The following is a 14,776-nucleotide window of genomic DNA, read 5'->3' as shown; positions in this document are numbered from 1 at the left end:
TCGGGAATTCGATAGCTGTACCCTTTGTTTGTAGTTGTTGTTTAACTGAAGGACGTCTTTAGAAGTTACTACTATAAGGAGAAGTTTCCTAGAACATGGCTTCTTCTGATTGATCCTGTGGCGTTCAACGCTCAACCCAATAAGAACGGGGCTGAACTGAAATAAGAATTGGACAGAAACAGAAAACGAATAGCATCTTTGAGCCCCCAATATCCGTCTGGGGTATGGATGCCCCGTTCTGCCAGAAGATGGAGAAGAGCTCGGCATAGTCTCCAATCCCCCACAACCCTCCGGGATAGCATTTCACGAGTTTCACGAGCGACAAGTTAGGAGCTAGGTACAGTAGTAGCGTGGCATCAGTCTGCCTTCAGTACACGCCCCTTCAACGATGGATGCATGTTTATTTCAGACGGACAACCTCCGAAGGACCCCATGCTTTAGCTGTACTCTCAAATCCAGACCGTCGGTGAATTACAGGTAACGGCCTCACTATCACTAGTAATTCAACACCTCCAGCGCATTTTAGATCTTACATCAACACTGCTGCCGAGTGAAGAGAAGTTCAAAATATACTGCAAAAATGCATACAGTGTTTTTATGTTCGGGTTAGGAGTTAAACCATGGTAACACAACGGGAATGGTTGAGTGAGGTAGCAAACAAAGATAGGCGGAGCACGTGACCTCAACACTGGAAATTTCCTGTTCGGCGCGGTCAATTCGACTGCGAGAACAGGAACAGTATCACCTCAATCCAAAGAAAGGTCGCTCCCATTTTCGATATCCACGACATCCCTCCTAAAACCATAAAAAATGGCTGCTATTATCAAGGCTGCGAACGCCAAGATCCGGTCCAACCCGGTATCTGACTACATTTGCTCGACCCGTACGTCCCTCAACGTCCTGTCATGCTTTTTCCATGAGCTCCGATTCGTCTCCGAAAGCGCAATTTTGTGATATTGCAACTCAACATCCAACCACTATGACCACAATACCTCCAGCAGTACGCTGATGCATGGAATACATGTGCAAAAACTTGCTTTGTGATATGTCAATTGCGTTGCGGATGGTTGTATTCGCCGATGCGCTCAATGCTTCAGGGACACGGCAGCTTCGGTGTATTTGATATGCAAAGACATGAACTGACTGTTTCTTGTAGACTTCTGGGGTCCTGTCTCCAACTTTGGTATCCCTCTGGCTGCCATTATGGACACACAGAAGAGCCCTGAGTTGTACGAAACCCCTACTTAACTTGCGCCCAAGACTCACGGCTAACTTGGCTTTGTTAGGATCTCGGGACAGATGACCGGTGCTCTCGTCATCTACGCCGGTACCTTTATGCGATACTCCCTCGCTGTCACCCCCAAAAACTACCTTCTCTTCGCCTGCCACTTCGTCAACGCTGGTGCCCAGCTCACCCAAGGATACCGATACCTGAACTACCACTACTGGGGCGGAAAGGAGAGCATGCCTAAGGAGCAGCTGGTACAAGCCGCTGAGGCTGCCAAGGGCAAGGTAGAGAAGGCCGCAGAGAAGGTTCAGAGCGCTGTCAGTAAATAAAGAGGATGCTAGACAAACGGCTACTGGGCGGATCGGTATATCGGGCTGTAAGCCGACCATATAATGGGAGCGTCCCCGGGTTGGGGTTCGGGATTCGGAGAGTGTCATCAGTACACAACTACCGCACAATGACTTTGTACCTTTACAAGAATTTGTTCCCTCAATCGTCTAGAACCGCACTCTGAACCGGGGTACCTGCAGTGCGTGCACGGAAGAGGTGCTAGGAGGATCGAGTTTGGAGACCCTAGATCAGTCAAAATGGTTAAAGCAAAGATACTATCATATCTCCCAGCGCCACACCACAAAGTCACGAGCGAGCGGTAGTTCAGGCAGTGCCCTCTTCCCCCGCAAAACGGAGAATAAACGAGGTTTCCCGGAGACGTCCCCGAGATGCTTAAGCCATGCTATGAGCAACGGTTGACTTCGGATGAACACCCTTTGATCAACTAAGCTATTTACTTACCTCCTCGTCACTGACTCTTTGGCTGTGATTATAAGTAGAAAAACTGAACCATACCGCGTCTTCCGCAGAACTGTCGTCTACAGCTTGATGCAAGCAAACTCGAAACATCTTGACAAACTCACAGATACTTCTGAGGACTTTAGGCACGTAGCTACTCACCAGTGTCTTTAGCATGGACAAAGTAGATCTAAAAAGGGTGTGGAGCCGTTCAAGACCCGAATCTTGCATACAAAGACCCGAGTCTTCTCGTGCCTGTGCCTGGCCTTCCCTCATCGGGACCACAACGTGACGAAATAAGGTCCAGGTGAAGGAGAGACTAGGAACGACTAGTTGCCAATGATCAGCAAATCCAAGGTCAGGATATATACCCCGGCCTTTGTATGGACATGATTGGCAATGTTCTGGTCGGATTCTGCCCGTGAACGTGGAGATAGATATTTGTTTTCATCAAGAGCCCTGGCGGATATGAACCATCGGAGACACGCCATTATTACTAAACCATTACCGGACCCGCGTGTTGCCTTTTCTAGCCGCTTTTCGGTTATAGAAGATATCACTTCAAGCTCGTAAAGATGTTGCATGTTTTTCAGCTTGCCCTTTGACGAGCCGGCCAAGGGTTCAAAATTCGGATGTGTTCTGTCACATAGGGGGTTGCTCAGCCAAAGTGGTGAATGCTCTGTCTCTGTTAAAGTCATGTTAACTAAATATAATCATAGGCCTGCCTTGTTGTTGTATCACACTGGCCGTAGAATGATTCTGCACATGTGACTTCTATATTCAACCGTGCTGATGCTCAATTCGCAGTCTTCAGTGTCAGAGTAGGTTGCTGTCACAAGTTCAACATCGACTCTAGTTATCTTTTTGTACCAATTCGGTATTTGTGAGACGTCAGTGTCAAACATTTTCGGCCGACTAGATTCATAGATGCATAATAATAACTTCAAATCGAGCCATGCCTTCCTATTTGGTCTCTTCAGCCCTACCCCAATTCGCATTTTCACCTTGATATCAACCTCGTTCGATTATTACAATATCAAGCCAGCCGGAGGGGTACACCGAAGACCGAGGTCGGACCTAGTTCGCTTTCTGATGAATAGCCTAGGAACTGCAACCTGTTGGTGTCTGGACTCAGATCCCAGGAAAAGAGCCTGTCGGTTTGACAAAAAGAGAAATGTAAGTCATTTTATCGACAGTGGAGGCTTTCAGCCTGTAACTAACTGGTGTCACGTAATGGTAAAGTCACAGAAGCAACATGTTGTGATATGCAGTCAAATGCGCACCAATAAAAGCATCATTTTGGTCAACAAAGCAATGCGCCGGTCTTCATCCTCCGAGCGTATAGTTACTTAGGCAGGTCATGCCGCCGTTCAAGTCCTGGTTAGCTGGGATGGTGTGGGTTTTTGCTGGTTCGATCTTAAATAAAATATGTGCCGGCCTTTAACCTCCGTGGGGGTAGGATGTGGTCACTCATCAGAAAGCGCCTGATAAAGGCGGGACGTTGACCTCGCGAAGCAAGCAATCAAAAGCAGCGCTCTGATGTTTAGGTATGTCTGAGAGCACAGAGTACGTACGAGGATGTAAAACATTGGGGCGAGTGATCGCCATTCTTGATGAAGAGACATGCTCGCGTTGTACTCTCAGGCTTTGTGCCTCGTCGCATCAGTGGACGTGGGTCAGCTGTAACCCATTCGCATTGACACCCTTCAAATGCGAGCAGGCTCAATAGAGATATCCGTTACAAAGCCAGACCCATTGGAGTAAGTCGACGATACAGCCTAAAATAAGACCATGATCAAACGTCGAGCGGCGGCAGCGCAGATAATTTGAGACATCTGGTACGTTGATTTTTACCCCACACTCGCCCGCCAAGCTGAAGCTCAGCGAGCTCGAGATTCAATGAGATTGAGCTTGAACCAAGGAACGCAGCCAGGGTCCAATCAATGGTGGGGGTAAGGAAGGCAGATCTCTCGATCAAGGTGTACGGTGTCACGGTCGTACACCGTAACACCAAGGGTTTCAACCCCGAGATTCTGCGGGAGAAGGATAAACACTGCTGCGGCTCTGTGTTGCAATGCGTGAAAGCCCCGAGCAAGGATTCAGGATGATCCCACCAAATTTCGCTGCCGTCAAAGACACATATATCCTCGGCATTAACGAAGGCCCAGTCTGATGTAAACGTGGATACTTTGACTGGACTTCCCTTGGTCCATGACATGACCACCCATGGATAAGGTAAACAGATTACTCGCTACTACGCCGGCGTCAGGCGTGTGGGACAACAACGATCTCCTCAAGCCTCTAGAGGTAAAGACGCGGTGCAGGCAACCTCTAGAGGTAAAGCGTCAAAGCCTCTAGAGGTAAGGTGCGCGCCTGTCGGTGTAGGTGGAAAGAAATGTAAAAAGCGCAATGTACCTTTAGGCCGAAGCCGGTGTGTTGAGGAGGGGATTTCTCCTTTGCTGAAAAGCTCAGCATGGTTCGAGACAGAATGGTGGAAGACGATCGGCGCTCGTTGAAACCATTATGTGAAAGATCTATAGATAATATCGAGATATGCTTATTAGGTTTGCAGATAACTAGACCTGATAGTAAAACTCCGAGCTCGAGCCAAAATAATACCTTCAGGTCATGGTGGGAAGTAGTCCAGACACTATCAGAGAGTGTTGATTGGTCAATGGCCTGGTTAAACAAAGATGTGTCGGGGGTATGAGTTGCGTCAACTCACTTTCACTGTCTCGCTGCTCGTCGCAAAAAAGACCGAGAAGACTGATCAGCTTTAATAATAATAGCTCGTTTATTGTTGAAACAAAACATGTGTTTAGTGACCTTTTCAAAACAGCGGTACCTGGCCAGCCGGATATGATAGGTGCTCTTCTGAGCATCTCATCCTGGCTTAGATGCTATAAAAAGGCATCTCGTTATGCTATCGCAGCTCTCGTAACAAGGGCTTGTTCAATTTGCGACCATATCTTGCATCAACACCCTGACCTACCCCCATGCTTTTGTGTTTTGTTCTTATTTTGCTGTTCCCGGGTAAGGCGCGATGAAATCTTTGTTTGAAGCTATGCCGTGTCGATTCCCTGCGCGGCACACTATCATGCTAATGTACTTATCAACCCCGGAAGACGGGGTTCATCCCACCAGGCTGGTGTCCTGTTGCCGCGATTGCTCATAGCCGCACTTCTGTTATTGCTTCTTCTTTCATTGCTGTTGGCATCCATTTTGCAGCGACCGGCCCGGTCAGCAATATCATGGGATATCCATATATCCGTGCGTACATGCCAGAAGGATGCCTGCCATGAGACACATGGCATCACGCCCAACGGGAAATCAACCGCCGCTCAACTGTACGCCATAAACGTATACATGATCCATAGTTTAGTAGTCAGAGAATCTGAGTTGACGAGGTACCGCGGTAGAGTCGTTGTATGGCCGAACCAAGTTCCACTCAGTCGTTAGTTTGGGAACAACCCCGAGATTCTGTTTCTTGTTCTCTGGCAGAAGCCCCCGCAATGGCATGGAGGTACGTCCCCAAGGCCGAAGCAGATCCGTTGGAGTCATAAGCTATTTTTATTAGTGTGGTACCTTGATTGTATGCTGGAAAGTTTTGACGTGAGATCAAGTGGAAGGGTTCCGCCCGCGCCGCCATGGGTAGCAGGTAGGTTTGGTACAGTACGGTGCCTGCCAAATTATTGGGACAGGATACGCCTCCTCACACCTGATTCCCCTCGGGTTTTCTCCAACGTACACGCCCTCACCGTCCGCTCTGCCAATCCCACACCCTCCTCGTCCTGGATAGCTCCCCCCCGGAGGCCGGGCGTGTCACCGACGACGGACTTGGGGGATTCACATTGCTCTACAAAACCCCCTCGCCCGCCTACATGTCCCTTCCCTTCGATTTTCTTTCTTTTCAATCTTATACGTATCCTCTATAACTGCATATTATATCCTTTATCCACGATTCTCTGCGCTACAAGGTGATATCGCGGTTGAAGAGCTGTCGTGGTATCTTCATACCGGCAAGCGTGCTCGTTACCTACCCCACCATCGCCAGAGACCCCCGCCATTGAGCTCTTGATAAAGCTTCCTTCCCAGAGCTTCTCGCTTTCGCACTCTTCAACTTCTCTGACGAAGCCACTGAAGTAAATCGCACAATATGGCTGCTATCGCCCCCCAGCAACCGCTCACTTTCAACGATGTCTTTGAGGAGGAGGATATCGATGAGCCCAAGGAGGCCAATTCGGTCCACCACATCCGCGCCAACTCTAGCATCATGCATGTGAAGAAGATTCTTGGTAAGTAGCTGGCGCGCTCCTAACAGCCACCAATGGCTTGTCTAGAGGACTCAACGACCCCTCACTGCTTATCGCGAGGAATTACGCTGACTTGTATCCTTTACTCCCCCTGCAGTTGCCAACCGTGGTGAAATTCGTAAGTCGAACAGTCTCAGTCCCCATCGCAGACCCGCAACCAGCTAACAAACATGTGAACAGCCATTCGTGTATGACTACCCATGCATTCCTTCCGTCCGGTCGCTCTCTCTGGACACTGCCAAGCTGACACTGGTATTCGGTTATAGATTTTCAGAACTGTAGGTTGCAATTCTCGGTTTCGTACGGCTCACATGCATGGACTAAGGCGCTAACCACCCACAGGCTCACGAGCTTTCACTGCACACTGTTGCAGTCTTCAGGTACCCCTCAACCGCGATCCTGACGGCACGAGAGTTTATAAACTAACTTGGAAAGTTATGAGGACCGATTGAGCATGCACAGGCAGAGTATGCGACCAGCCAATACTGCCTATCGATATCCCTTTTGCTAACAATATATTCCAGAGGCCGATGAAGCCTACGTCATTGGCAAGCGTGGACAGTACACCCCTGTCGGCGCCTATCTGGCTGGTGATGAGATTGTCAAAATTGCGGTCGAACATGGCGTGCAAATGATCCACCCTGGTATGTTTATCTTCGGCATCCTGCATTCGATTCGCATCACTAACTCAGCCTCCAGGTTACGGTTTCCTCTCCGAGAACGCTGAATTTGCCCGCAAGGTTGAGAAGGCTGGCCTCATCGTGAGTCAAATGTGCCCCACCACTCCCGCTCCGTCCGTGCATTAACCCCGGACCAGTTCGTCGGCCCCTCCCCCGAGGTCATTGACTCGCTCGGTGACAAGGTCTCTGCCCGAAAGCTCGCCAACGCTGCCAACGTCCCTGTTGTTCCCGGTACTAAGGGCGCCGTTGAGAGGTACGAGGAGGTCAAGGACTTCACTGACAAGTATGGATTTCCCATCATCATCAAGGCCGCTTTCGGTGGTGGTGGCCGTGGTATGCGAGTAGTTCGCGACCAGGAGAGTCTCAAGGAGTCCTTTGAGCGTGCCACCTCCGAGGCAAAGACTGCCTTTGGTAACGGCACTGTATTCGTTGAGCGCTTCCTTGACAAGCCCAAGCACATTGAGGTCCAGCTTCTCGGTGATAACCACGGCAACATCGTTCACTTGTACGAGCGTGACTGCTCCGTCCAACGACGACACCAAAAGGTTGTTGAGATTGCTCCTGCCAAGGATCTTCCCTCTGAAGTCCGTGACAACATTCTTTCCGACGCTGTCAGACTGGCCAAGACAGCCGGCTACCGCAATGCAGGCACTGCGGAGTTCCTGGTTGACCAGCAGAACCGTCACTACTTTATCGAGATCAACCCTCGTATTCAGGTCGAGCACACGATCACTGAGGAGATTACCGGAATCGATATCGTTGCCGCCCAGATTCAGATTGCTGCTGGTGCTACCTTGAACCAGCTCGGTCTCACTCAGGATCGCATCTCTACTCGTGGCTTTGCCATCCAGTGCCGTATCACAACCGAGGATCCTGCCAAGGGTTTCCAACCTGACACTGGAAAGATCGAGGTCTACCGATCTTCTGGTGGTAACGGTGTCCGTCTGGATACCGGTAACGGTTTCGCTGGTGCCGTTATCACCCCCCATTACGACTCTATGCTTACGAAGTGTACTTGTCACGGCTCTACCTACGAAATTGCTCGCAGAAAGGTTCTCCGATCCCTGATCGAGTTCCGTATTCGAGGTGTCAGAACCAACATCCCTTTCCTGGCTTCTCTTCTCACCCACCCTACCTTTATTGATGGAACTTGCTGGACTACTTTCATCGACGATACCCCTCAGCTTTTCGACCTTGTTGGCAGCCAGAACCGTGCCCAGAAGTTGCTTGCCTACCTAGGTGACGTTGCCGTCAACGGCAGCAGCATCAAGGGTCAGATCGGTGAGCCTAAATTCAAGGGCGAGATCCAAGTTCCCGAGTTCATCAACTCTGCCGGAGAGAAGGTTGATGCCTCCCAGCCTTGCACCAAGGGATGGCGAAACATCATCCTCGAGCAAGGACCCAAGGCTTTTGCCAAAGCCATCCGCGAGTACAAGGGCACTCTCCTTATGGACACAACTTGGCGAGATGCTCACCAGTCACTTCTGGCTACTCGTGTTCGTACAGTCGACTTGCTCGGCATTGCCAAAGAGACCAGCCATGCTCTTTCCAACCTCTACTCTCTTGAGTGCTGGGGAGGCGCCACTTTCGATGTCGCTATGCGATTCCTCTACGAGGATCCTTGGGATCGACTTCGCAAGATGCGAAAGCTTGTTCCCAACATTCCTTTCCAGATGCTGCTCCGTGGTGCCAACGGTGTTGCTTACTCTTCTCTGCCCGACAACGCCATTGATCACTTCGTTGACCAGGCTAAGAAGAACGGTGTCGACATCTTCCGTGTCTTCGATGCTCTGAACGATATTGATCAGCTCGAAGTCGGTATAAGAGCAGTGCAGAAATGTAACGGAGTCTGTGAAGGAACCAGTGAGTTAACATATTTATAAACCCTCGAGAAGCATGTTATACTAATTGTTTAATCTAGTCTCATACAGCGGAGACAGTAAGCTAATCGCTTTCCTAAACTTATGATAATTTTAGCTAACTATTTGGACAGTGCTTCGCCCTGGCAAGAAGTACAACCTCGAGTACTACCTTGCTCTCGTCGACAAGCTTGTCGCTCTTGATATTGATATTCTGGGTATCAAGGACATGGCTGGTGTACTGAAGCCCCATGCCGCTACACTACTGATCGGATCCATTCGAGAAAAGTACCCTGATCTTCCCATCCACGTTCATACCCATGACTCGGCTGGTACTGGTGTTGCCTCCATGGTTGCCTGCGCAAAGGCCGGCGCTGATGCTGTTGATGCCGCCACCGACAGTCTGTCGGGAATGACTTCTCAGCCCAGCATCAACGCTATCATTGCTTCCCTTGAGGGAAGTGACTGTGACCCTGGATTGGACCCCAAGCTTGTCCGAACTCTTGACATGTACTGGCAGCAACTTCGTCTGCTTTACTCACCCTTCGAGGCCCACCTTGCTGGCCCTGATCCCGAGGTGTACGAGCACGAGATTCCTGGTGGTCAGTTGACCAACATGATGTTTCAAGCGTCTCAGCTGGGTCTTGGATCCCAGTGGCTCGAGACCAAGAAGGCCTATGAGCATGCCAACGAGCTTCTCGGTGACATCGTCAAGGTTACCCCAACTTCCAAGGTTGTTGGTGATCTTGCTCAATTCATGGTCTCCAACGGTCTTTCCCCCGAAGATGTCAAGGCGAAGGCTTCTCAACTCGATTTCCCCAGTTCCGTTCTGGAGTTCCTTGAGGGTCTGATGGGTCAACCTTATGGTGGATTCCCCGAGCCTCTTCGATCCGATGCTCTCCGTGGTCGACGCAAGCTCGACAAGCGACCTGGCCTGTTCCTCGAGCCTGTTGACTTCGTGAAGACCAAGCGCGAACTTGGTAAGAAGTATGGCGCACCCGTTACTGAGTGCGACGTCGCTTCGTACGTGATGTACCCCAAGGTCTTTGAGGACTACAAGAAGTTTGTTCAGCAATACGGTGATCTTTCCGTGCTGCCCACTCGATACTTCTTGTCTCGTCCCGAGATTGGCGAGGAGTTCAACGTTGAACTGGAGAAGGGCAAGGTCTTGATTCTCAAGCTTCTTGCTGTTGGCCCTCTGTCCGAGAACACTGGACAGCGTGAGGTCTTCTTCGAGATGAACGGAGAGGTTCGACAGGTCACTGTTGTTGACAAGAAGGCTGCTGTTGAGAACATCAGCCGACCCAAGGCCGATGCTAATGACTCGAGCCAAGTCGGCGCGCCTATGTCTGGTGTCCTGGTAGAGCTCCGTGTCCATGAGGGCTCCGAGGTTAAGAAGGGAGACCCAATTGCGATTCTCTCTGCCATGAAGATGGTAAGTTATCGTCTCATTCTTGTTCTTTGGTATCAATGCTAACTTTGTATAGGAAATGAGCGTGAGTGCCTCTCACTCGGGCAAGGTCACATCACTCCATGTGCGTGAGGGTGACTCGGTTGATGGTTCCGATCTCATCTGCCGAATTGAAAAGGCATAAGGAGCATTGACGACACAGAGAAAATAAAAGATTGGAGTTTAATGATACATTACGGACAACGCGAGCACCCAAAGAAAATAATGGGATATTGGTTTGGCGCGTAAAGATAACCTATGAACAGTCTTCACGAGCACTTTAAATAAATTTTTTATGAATGAGTGAAGAGCATTTCTGACGCTGATCGGGACAGTGAAATAACAGGCGCCGGGGCATGATTTCGAAAGCATAAGGGACAGAATTGACGAGAAAGGTTATGAAATTCTAAATCGATTCTTAGGCGGTTTATGTTTTATATCCTAAGGCTAAGACTAATGCTTATGATATTCAGACTATGGATTTTGCTTAAGCGATTATAGGGACTAGTCTAGGGTTTTCGATCCCTCGAGGAAGAAAGATTAGTGGAGGATTTAGCTAAAATACATGGTGTTTTACAATGCTGCTGCAAAATACTTCAAACTCGGACTATAATGCTTCTTAGAAGACACAATGTTAGCCATGATCTTACTTAGTAGATGTAATGTTATCAGCCTATGTACTGGTGGGTAGACTTACTGGGCTATGTCCTCATTATGTACCGAAAGCTAAAGTGCATAAAAGTGATCTACGGTAGGCGACAAATAGCACAAGGGGTTAAAGGTATTTCGTCGTTCATACTCGGGAAGATGTTTTTAGAGCAGGCCATTTAATAGAAATCTGTTCCAGTAACTTGAATCTAACCGATCTTTACGATTCGAAAATTCATTATCTCACTCCATTCTACCAACATTTAACCAGTGAGTTTCCCAGTTTCGTAATTGGTGTACAATCTTTGACTGAAAAGGCGAAGAGAAATATATTGGAAGAGTGATCCTGATGATTCATTAATATATTACTGACAAATTGCCGTTCTTTTTGTTTTTGTCCTGTGCATAACACCGATCCAATGCTAGTACCCTGACCCCTTTTTACTGTTTCTTGCAAAGTTGATCCGAATGCTTGACCAGCCCAGGTAATAGATAACTCTGCGGCGTATGAACTTCGGAGTACTTTCGGTCTTTTGAGGCGTGATGGATGACTCCTAATTCAGGCTGCATACGCACGCTTCGAGAACAAAGAATGGATGGATCTTCAAGTCAGCTCCACATTATGCCAGTCCTAAAGTAGCCTGAGTATGTACGGATATTGTGCATGATATATCTGGCTGCATTCGCGGGAAACACGGGATCCTACTCCGGGTTTGATGGAAATCATCGAGGCTGCGAGTTGCCTTCATATTGAGAACCCGTGAGTTGCTGAACCCACTGTTTAGTCCGTACTCAACACGTTCCACTTGGCCACACCGCAGTTGCCAGCATCATAAGAACACGGCCATCCTGATGACTTTGCGACCTCTTATGGAATTGTCCTAAACAATTAGGCCAAGATGCGAGTTCCCCAGTCCCCACAAGTCACTAGCTCAACATCGGCAGTCCGCATTGCGGGGAACCCCAGTCAGGCTCCATATCCACGAGGGGGTTGCATGCACCAAAGGCTGCAGGTCTTTCATCGCAACACCTGGATAATTAGGGGAACGTTTCAATTCAGTTGAAATTTGGTCATGTGCACCGAAATCGGACAGACCCGGATAAAGAACCACGATGTGTTTGCACGACTGGAAGTCAGGATAGAGTCTAGTGCACAATAATTTAAGAGAGCTGACCATGAGGTCATTCGTGCAATGACGTAGTCAAGATTCATTAGAGCCAACGAGGACGAATACAAAGTGCAAGATAAAGACAAAAAGCCTCCATATGTCCGCGTGTGGTGGGCGATGGTACCAGGCTGAATGATGGGAATCCTTCCCCATGTCCGGAGCGCATAGCGGAGATTGATGCAATGCTGATGAGCAATGTTCGCTCCTTGGTGGAATGCAACCCAGTCAACCCTGTGGCATTCTGGATAAATAAGGAAAAAGACCTGCAACATCGGACAAGACCGACGATCAGGACATGATAAGCAAGGCAACCCGAATATCCCATTTTCATTCGATCTCTTTCACACATGTTTGGGTTTGAGAGAAGCGGTGAGAATTTCTTTTTAGTCGGTACTTCATTGTAAGACATTGCCTTTTTAAACTTGTAACTTTGACAGCCTCCTCTCCTCTCCACAGATGGGCGGAATCAAAGTGTGGGGGAGAAATCGGACACTTATTGTATGAACCCCAGACACTTGGCTCAGGTAGGTTCCTTGACACGCTGACATGCTGAAAACGATGAGCATTTGGCCCCCCACAGCATCGGGGGGCATGGACCGGCTCTCATATGCACGATTAATGCAGTCATGGAGCTCTGGACTTTTAGAATCTCGTATCTGACCAATGATGCGGCCTGTGTCGGTGGTTGTGGTGCTTTGCTTCACTAATTCTTATTTCTCAGCAATATTGGAGATGCCTCGTGCTGAATCTATCTTGATATGTACCTACCTAGGTAGTCAGGCAGTGATTTTACGGCAATGCCTGATAAAGCCATAAACTGTATCACTGAACAATAAGCCTCATCAGTGACCGGTATTCATTTATGATTCAGAAAAGATGAATCTGTATCACCGTTTCTGTTCCCGTTCACTATTGGATTCCACGACACAGACAGTACCTACCTCTTCGGGACCCGCCTAAAGTTTGGTTGTTCCCCCTGCAAGTTGGTAGGTGCGGATCTGCAGTTGCCTGCCAGCCTGCTCCTGCCCTCCGAAACCCAAAATTCGCCCGCTGCATAACGTATCCAATCCAGGTCAAAAACACCTTCCCCCTCCGTATATTTCTACACAACTCTCCCTCCTACCTACTTCCTAGATCAGACTCAACAAACTCTTCCTTTCCCTTCGTATGAATGCGATAGGAAGTATTTTCAACTACTTTTACCGTCGCCAGCCCCACTAGCAACACGTATCAATCAAACAAATTTCTACTATAAACAATGGAGAGCCTTCAGCTATCCCAGGTCTTGGCCGACCTCAGCAACCTGGGCGCCGCCGTAAGTTTTCATGCCACGCTGCAAGCTTTGCGTTCTTACTGCGACTGATCGCTCGTATATGGAATCAATACTGACGCTTATTGTTCAGGACCCTGGAGCTGCCGAAGCCATCGTCGGCGCCAATAACGCCCATTCCAGTTACCCTCGAACCGACGCAACTGTGAATGCTCTTACCTCGAGTCCCTCTACCAATAACCAAAAACGTCCTGCCGGCCTACAGCGCCACTGGTCATCCGAAAAGTTCGACAAGTTTGGCCGACGTATCCTCTCTCCCAGCTCCCACACAGGGTCAGCCGGAAACTCGATTCCCGGTACTCCTCGCCGCGGCGAATCTGATGTGAGACAATCCTGCCAAATGTACACTCTACGGCTAAGCGGAACCCGAGAACTGACAAGATTTCTCTTTAGTTCGAAGAAGACCTGGAAAGGGCAAGCACGCTCATGCAGCTATACGACATTCGGTCCAAGATCAAGCAGCAGGACAACAGTAGTCTGCTCAAGGCCCGTGAGAAGGTTAACGCGATAGCGGCGCGACAACAAGCTCAACAGGCAGCGGAGCGCAACATGAAGGCGGCAGACGAGCTTCGACGTCAACGTTACTCTTTTCCTCGAGCTGGTCTCTAAACTGAACGACCCTTACGAATTCACCATACATACTTACGAGATCATGTGGCTCATGCGAAGGGAAAGGCGCACGATGTACGATTTTGACGTTTGCTGGAAAGGTTATTTGACGGCGTTGGGACACAAAAGCAATATGCCGTCGGTAATGGATCGACCCTCTTGTGAGGTCTAAGGCAACAAGCGTTTGACTTTTAGTAGTATATGAGGTGCTCACTATTTTGTGGCGAGGCGCTGGGATAATGGCTTTGGTCGGCTTCCAATCACGCGGTGGAACGTGCCAGAATATCAAGGGGCTGTATTGATGCGAGAACAGAGCTATTGGACTGTCTCTTGGATAACCCAAGATTAGATGTTATTGGAGGGCTTGGACGGCTTCGACTGTAGGTTATTGCAAGTGCAGATAACCACTGTCAGAGAACAACGATCAGATAGTCTTTATCCTGTATTCTCTGATCTTACGACGGTCCTGAAGCGCTGGACATGATAATTGACAATTGTCCTAATTTCTGCATGATACCAATTGAAAAGAAGTGTCCACCACGATTAAGCTTAATCATGTGGGCGTGGCAATATACAGCCTCCAGTTGCTACTGGGGGGCGTCGACCTGGATAGACGACATGTGCTCGAAACATCCTGTTTGTTTGTCAAGGATTTGGAATTTTCGTAAAAGGGTCCCACATCATCAAATACCCAGTTGCTC

At 49.0% G+C, this 14,776-nt stretch overlaps 3 protein-coding genes across 3 annotated transcripts; all 3 read left to right on the top strand.

Annotated features, from left to right (window-relative positions):
• Positions 1–810: 810 nt before the first annotated feature.
• Positions 811–1,557, top strand: FPSE_02708 (uncharacterized protein; the record flags this gene model as incomplete). The annotated part of the gene is made up of 3 exons (XM_009255827.1): positions 811–883; positions 1,157–1,229; positions 1,287–1,557. 3 exons carry the CDS (start codon positions 811–813, stop codon positions 1,555–1,557), a joined length of 417 nt encoding a protein of 138 aa, XP_009254102.1.
• Positions 1,558–6,173: 4,616 nt separating this feature from the next.
• On the top strand, positions 6,174–10,464 carry FPSE_02709 (uncharacterized protein; the record flags this gene model as incomplete). The annotated part of the gene is made up of 11 exons (XM_009255828.1): positions 6,174–6,312; positions 6,428–6,448; positions 6,511–6,518; positions 6,673–6,710; positions 6,766–6,797; positions 6,855–6,974; positions 7,030–7,091; positions 7,148–8,873; positions 8,932–8,949; positions 9,004–10,304; positions 10,357–10,464. 11 exons carry the CDS (start codon positions 6,174–6,176, stop codon positions 10,462–10,464), a joined length of 3,573 nt encoding a protein of 1,190 aa, XP_009254103.1.
• A 2,930-nt stretch (positions 10,465–13,394) lies between these two features.
• FPSE_02710 (uncharacterized protein) lies at positions 13,395–14,075 on the top strand (the record flags this gene model as incomplete). The annotated part of the gene is made up of 3 exons (XM_009255829.1): positions 13,395–13,451; positions 13,540–13,788; positions 13,860–14,075. The coding sequence occupies 3 exons, from the start codon at positions 13,395–13,397 to the stop codon at positions 14,073–14,075; spliced, it is 522 nt and encodes a 173-aa protein (XP_009254104.1).
• Between the last annotated feature and the right edge of the window lie 701 nt (positions 14,076–14,776).

Source organism: Fusarium pseudograminearum, chromosome 4 (genome assembly GCF_000303195.2).
Source record: "Fusarium pseudograminearum CS3096 chromosome 4, whole genome shotgun sequence".
In the NCBI taxonomy this organism is placed as follows: Eukaryota; Fungi; Ascomycota; class Sordariomycetes; order Hypocreales; family Nectriaceae; genus Fusarium; species Fusarium pseudograminearum.
The sequence above is the reverse complement of the archived record's forward strand: the minus strand, read 5'-3'. Positions and strand labels throughout refer to the sequence as shown.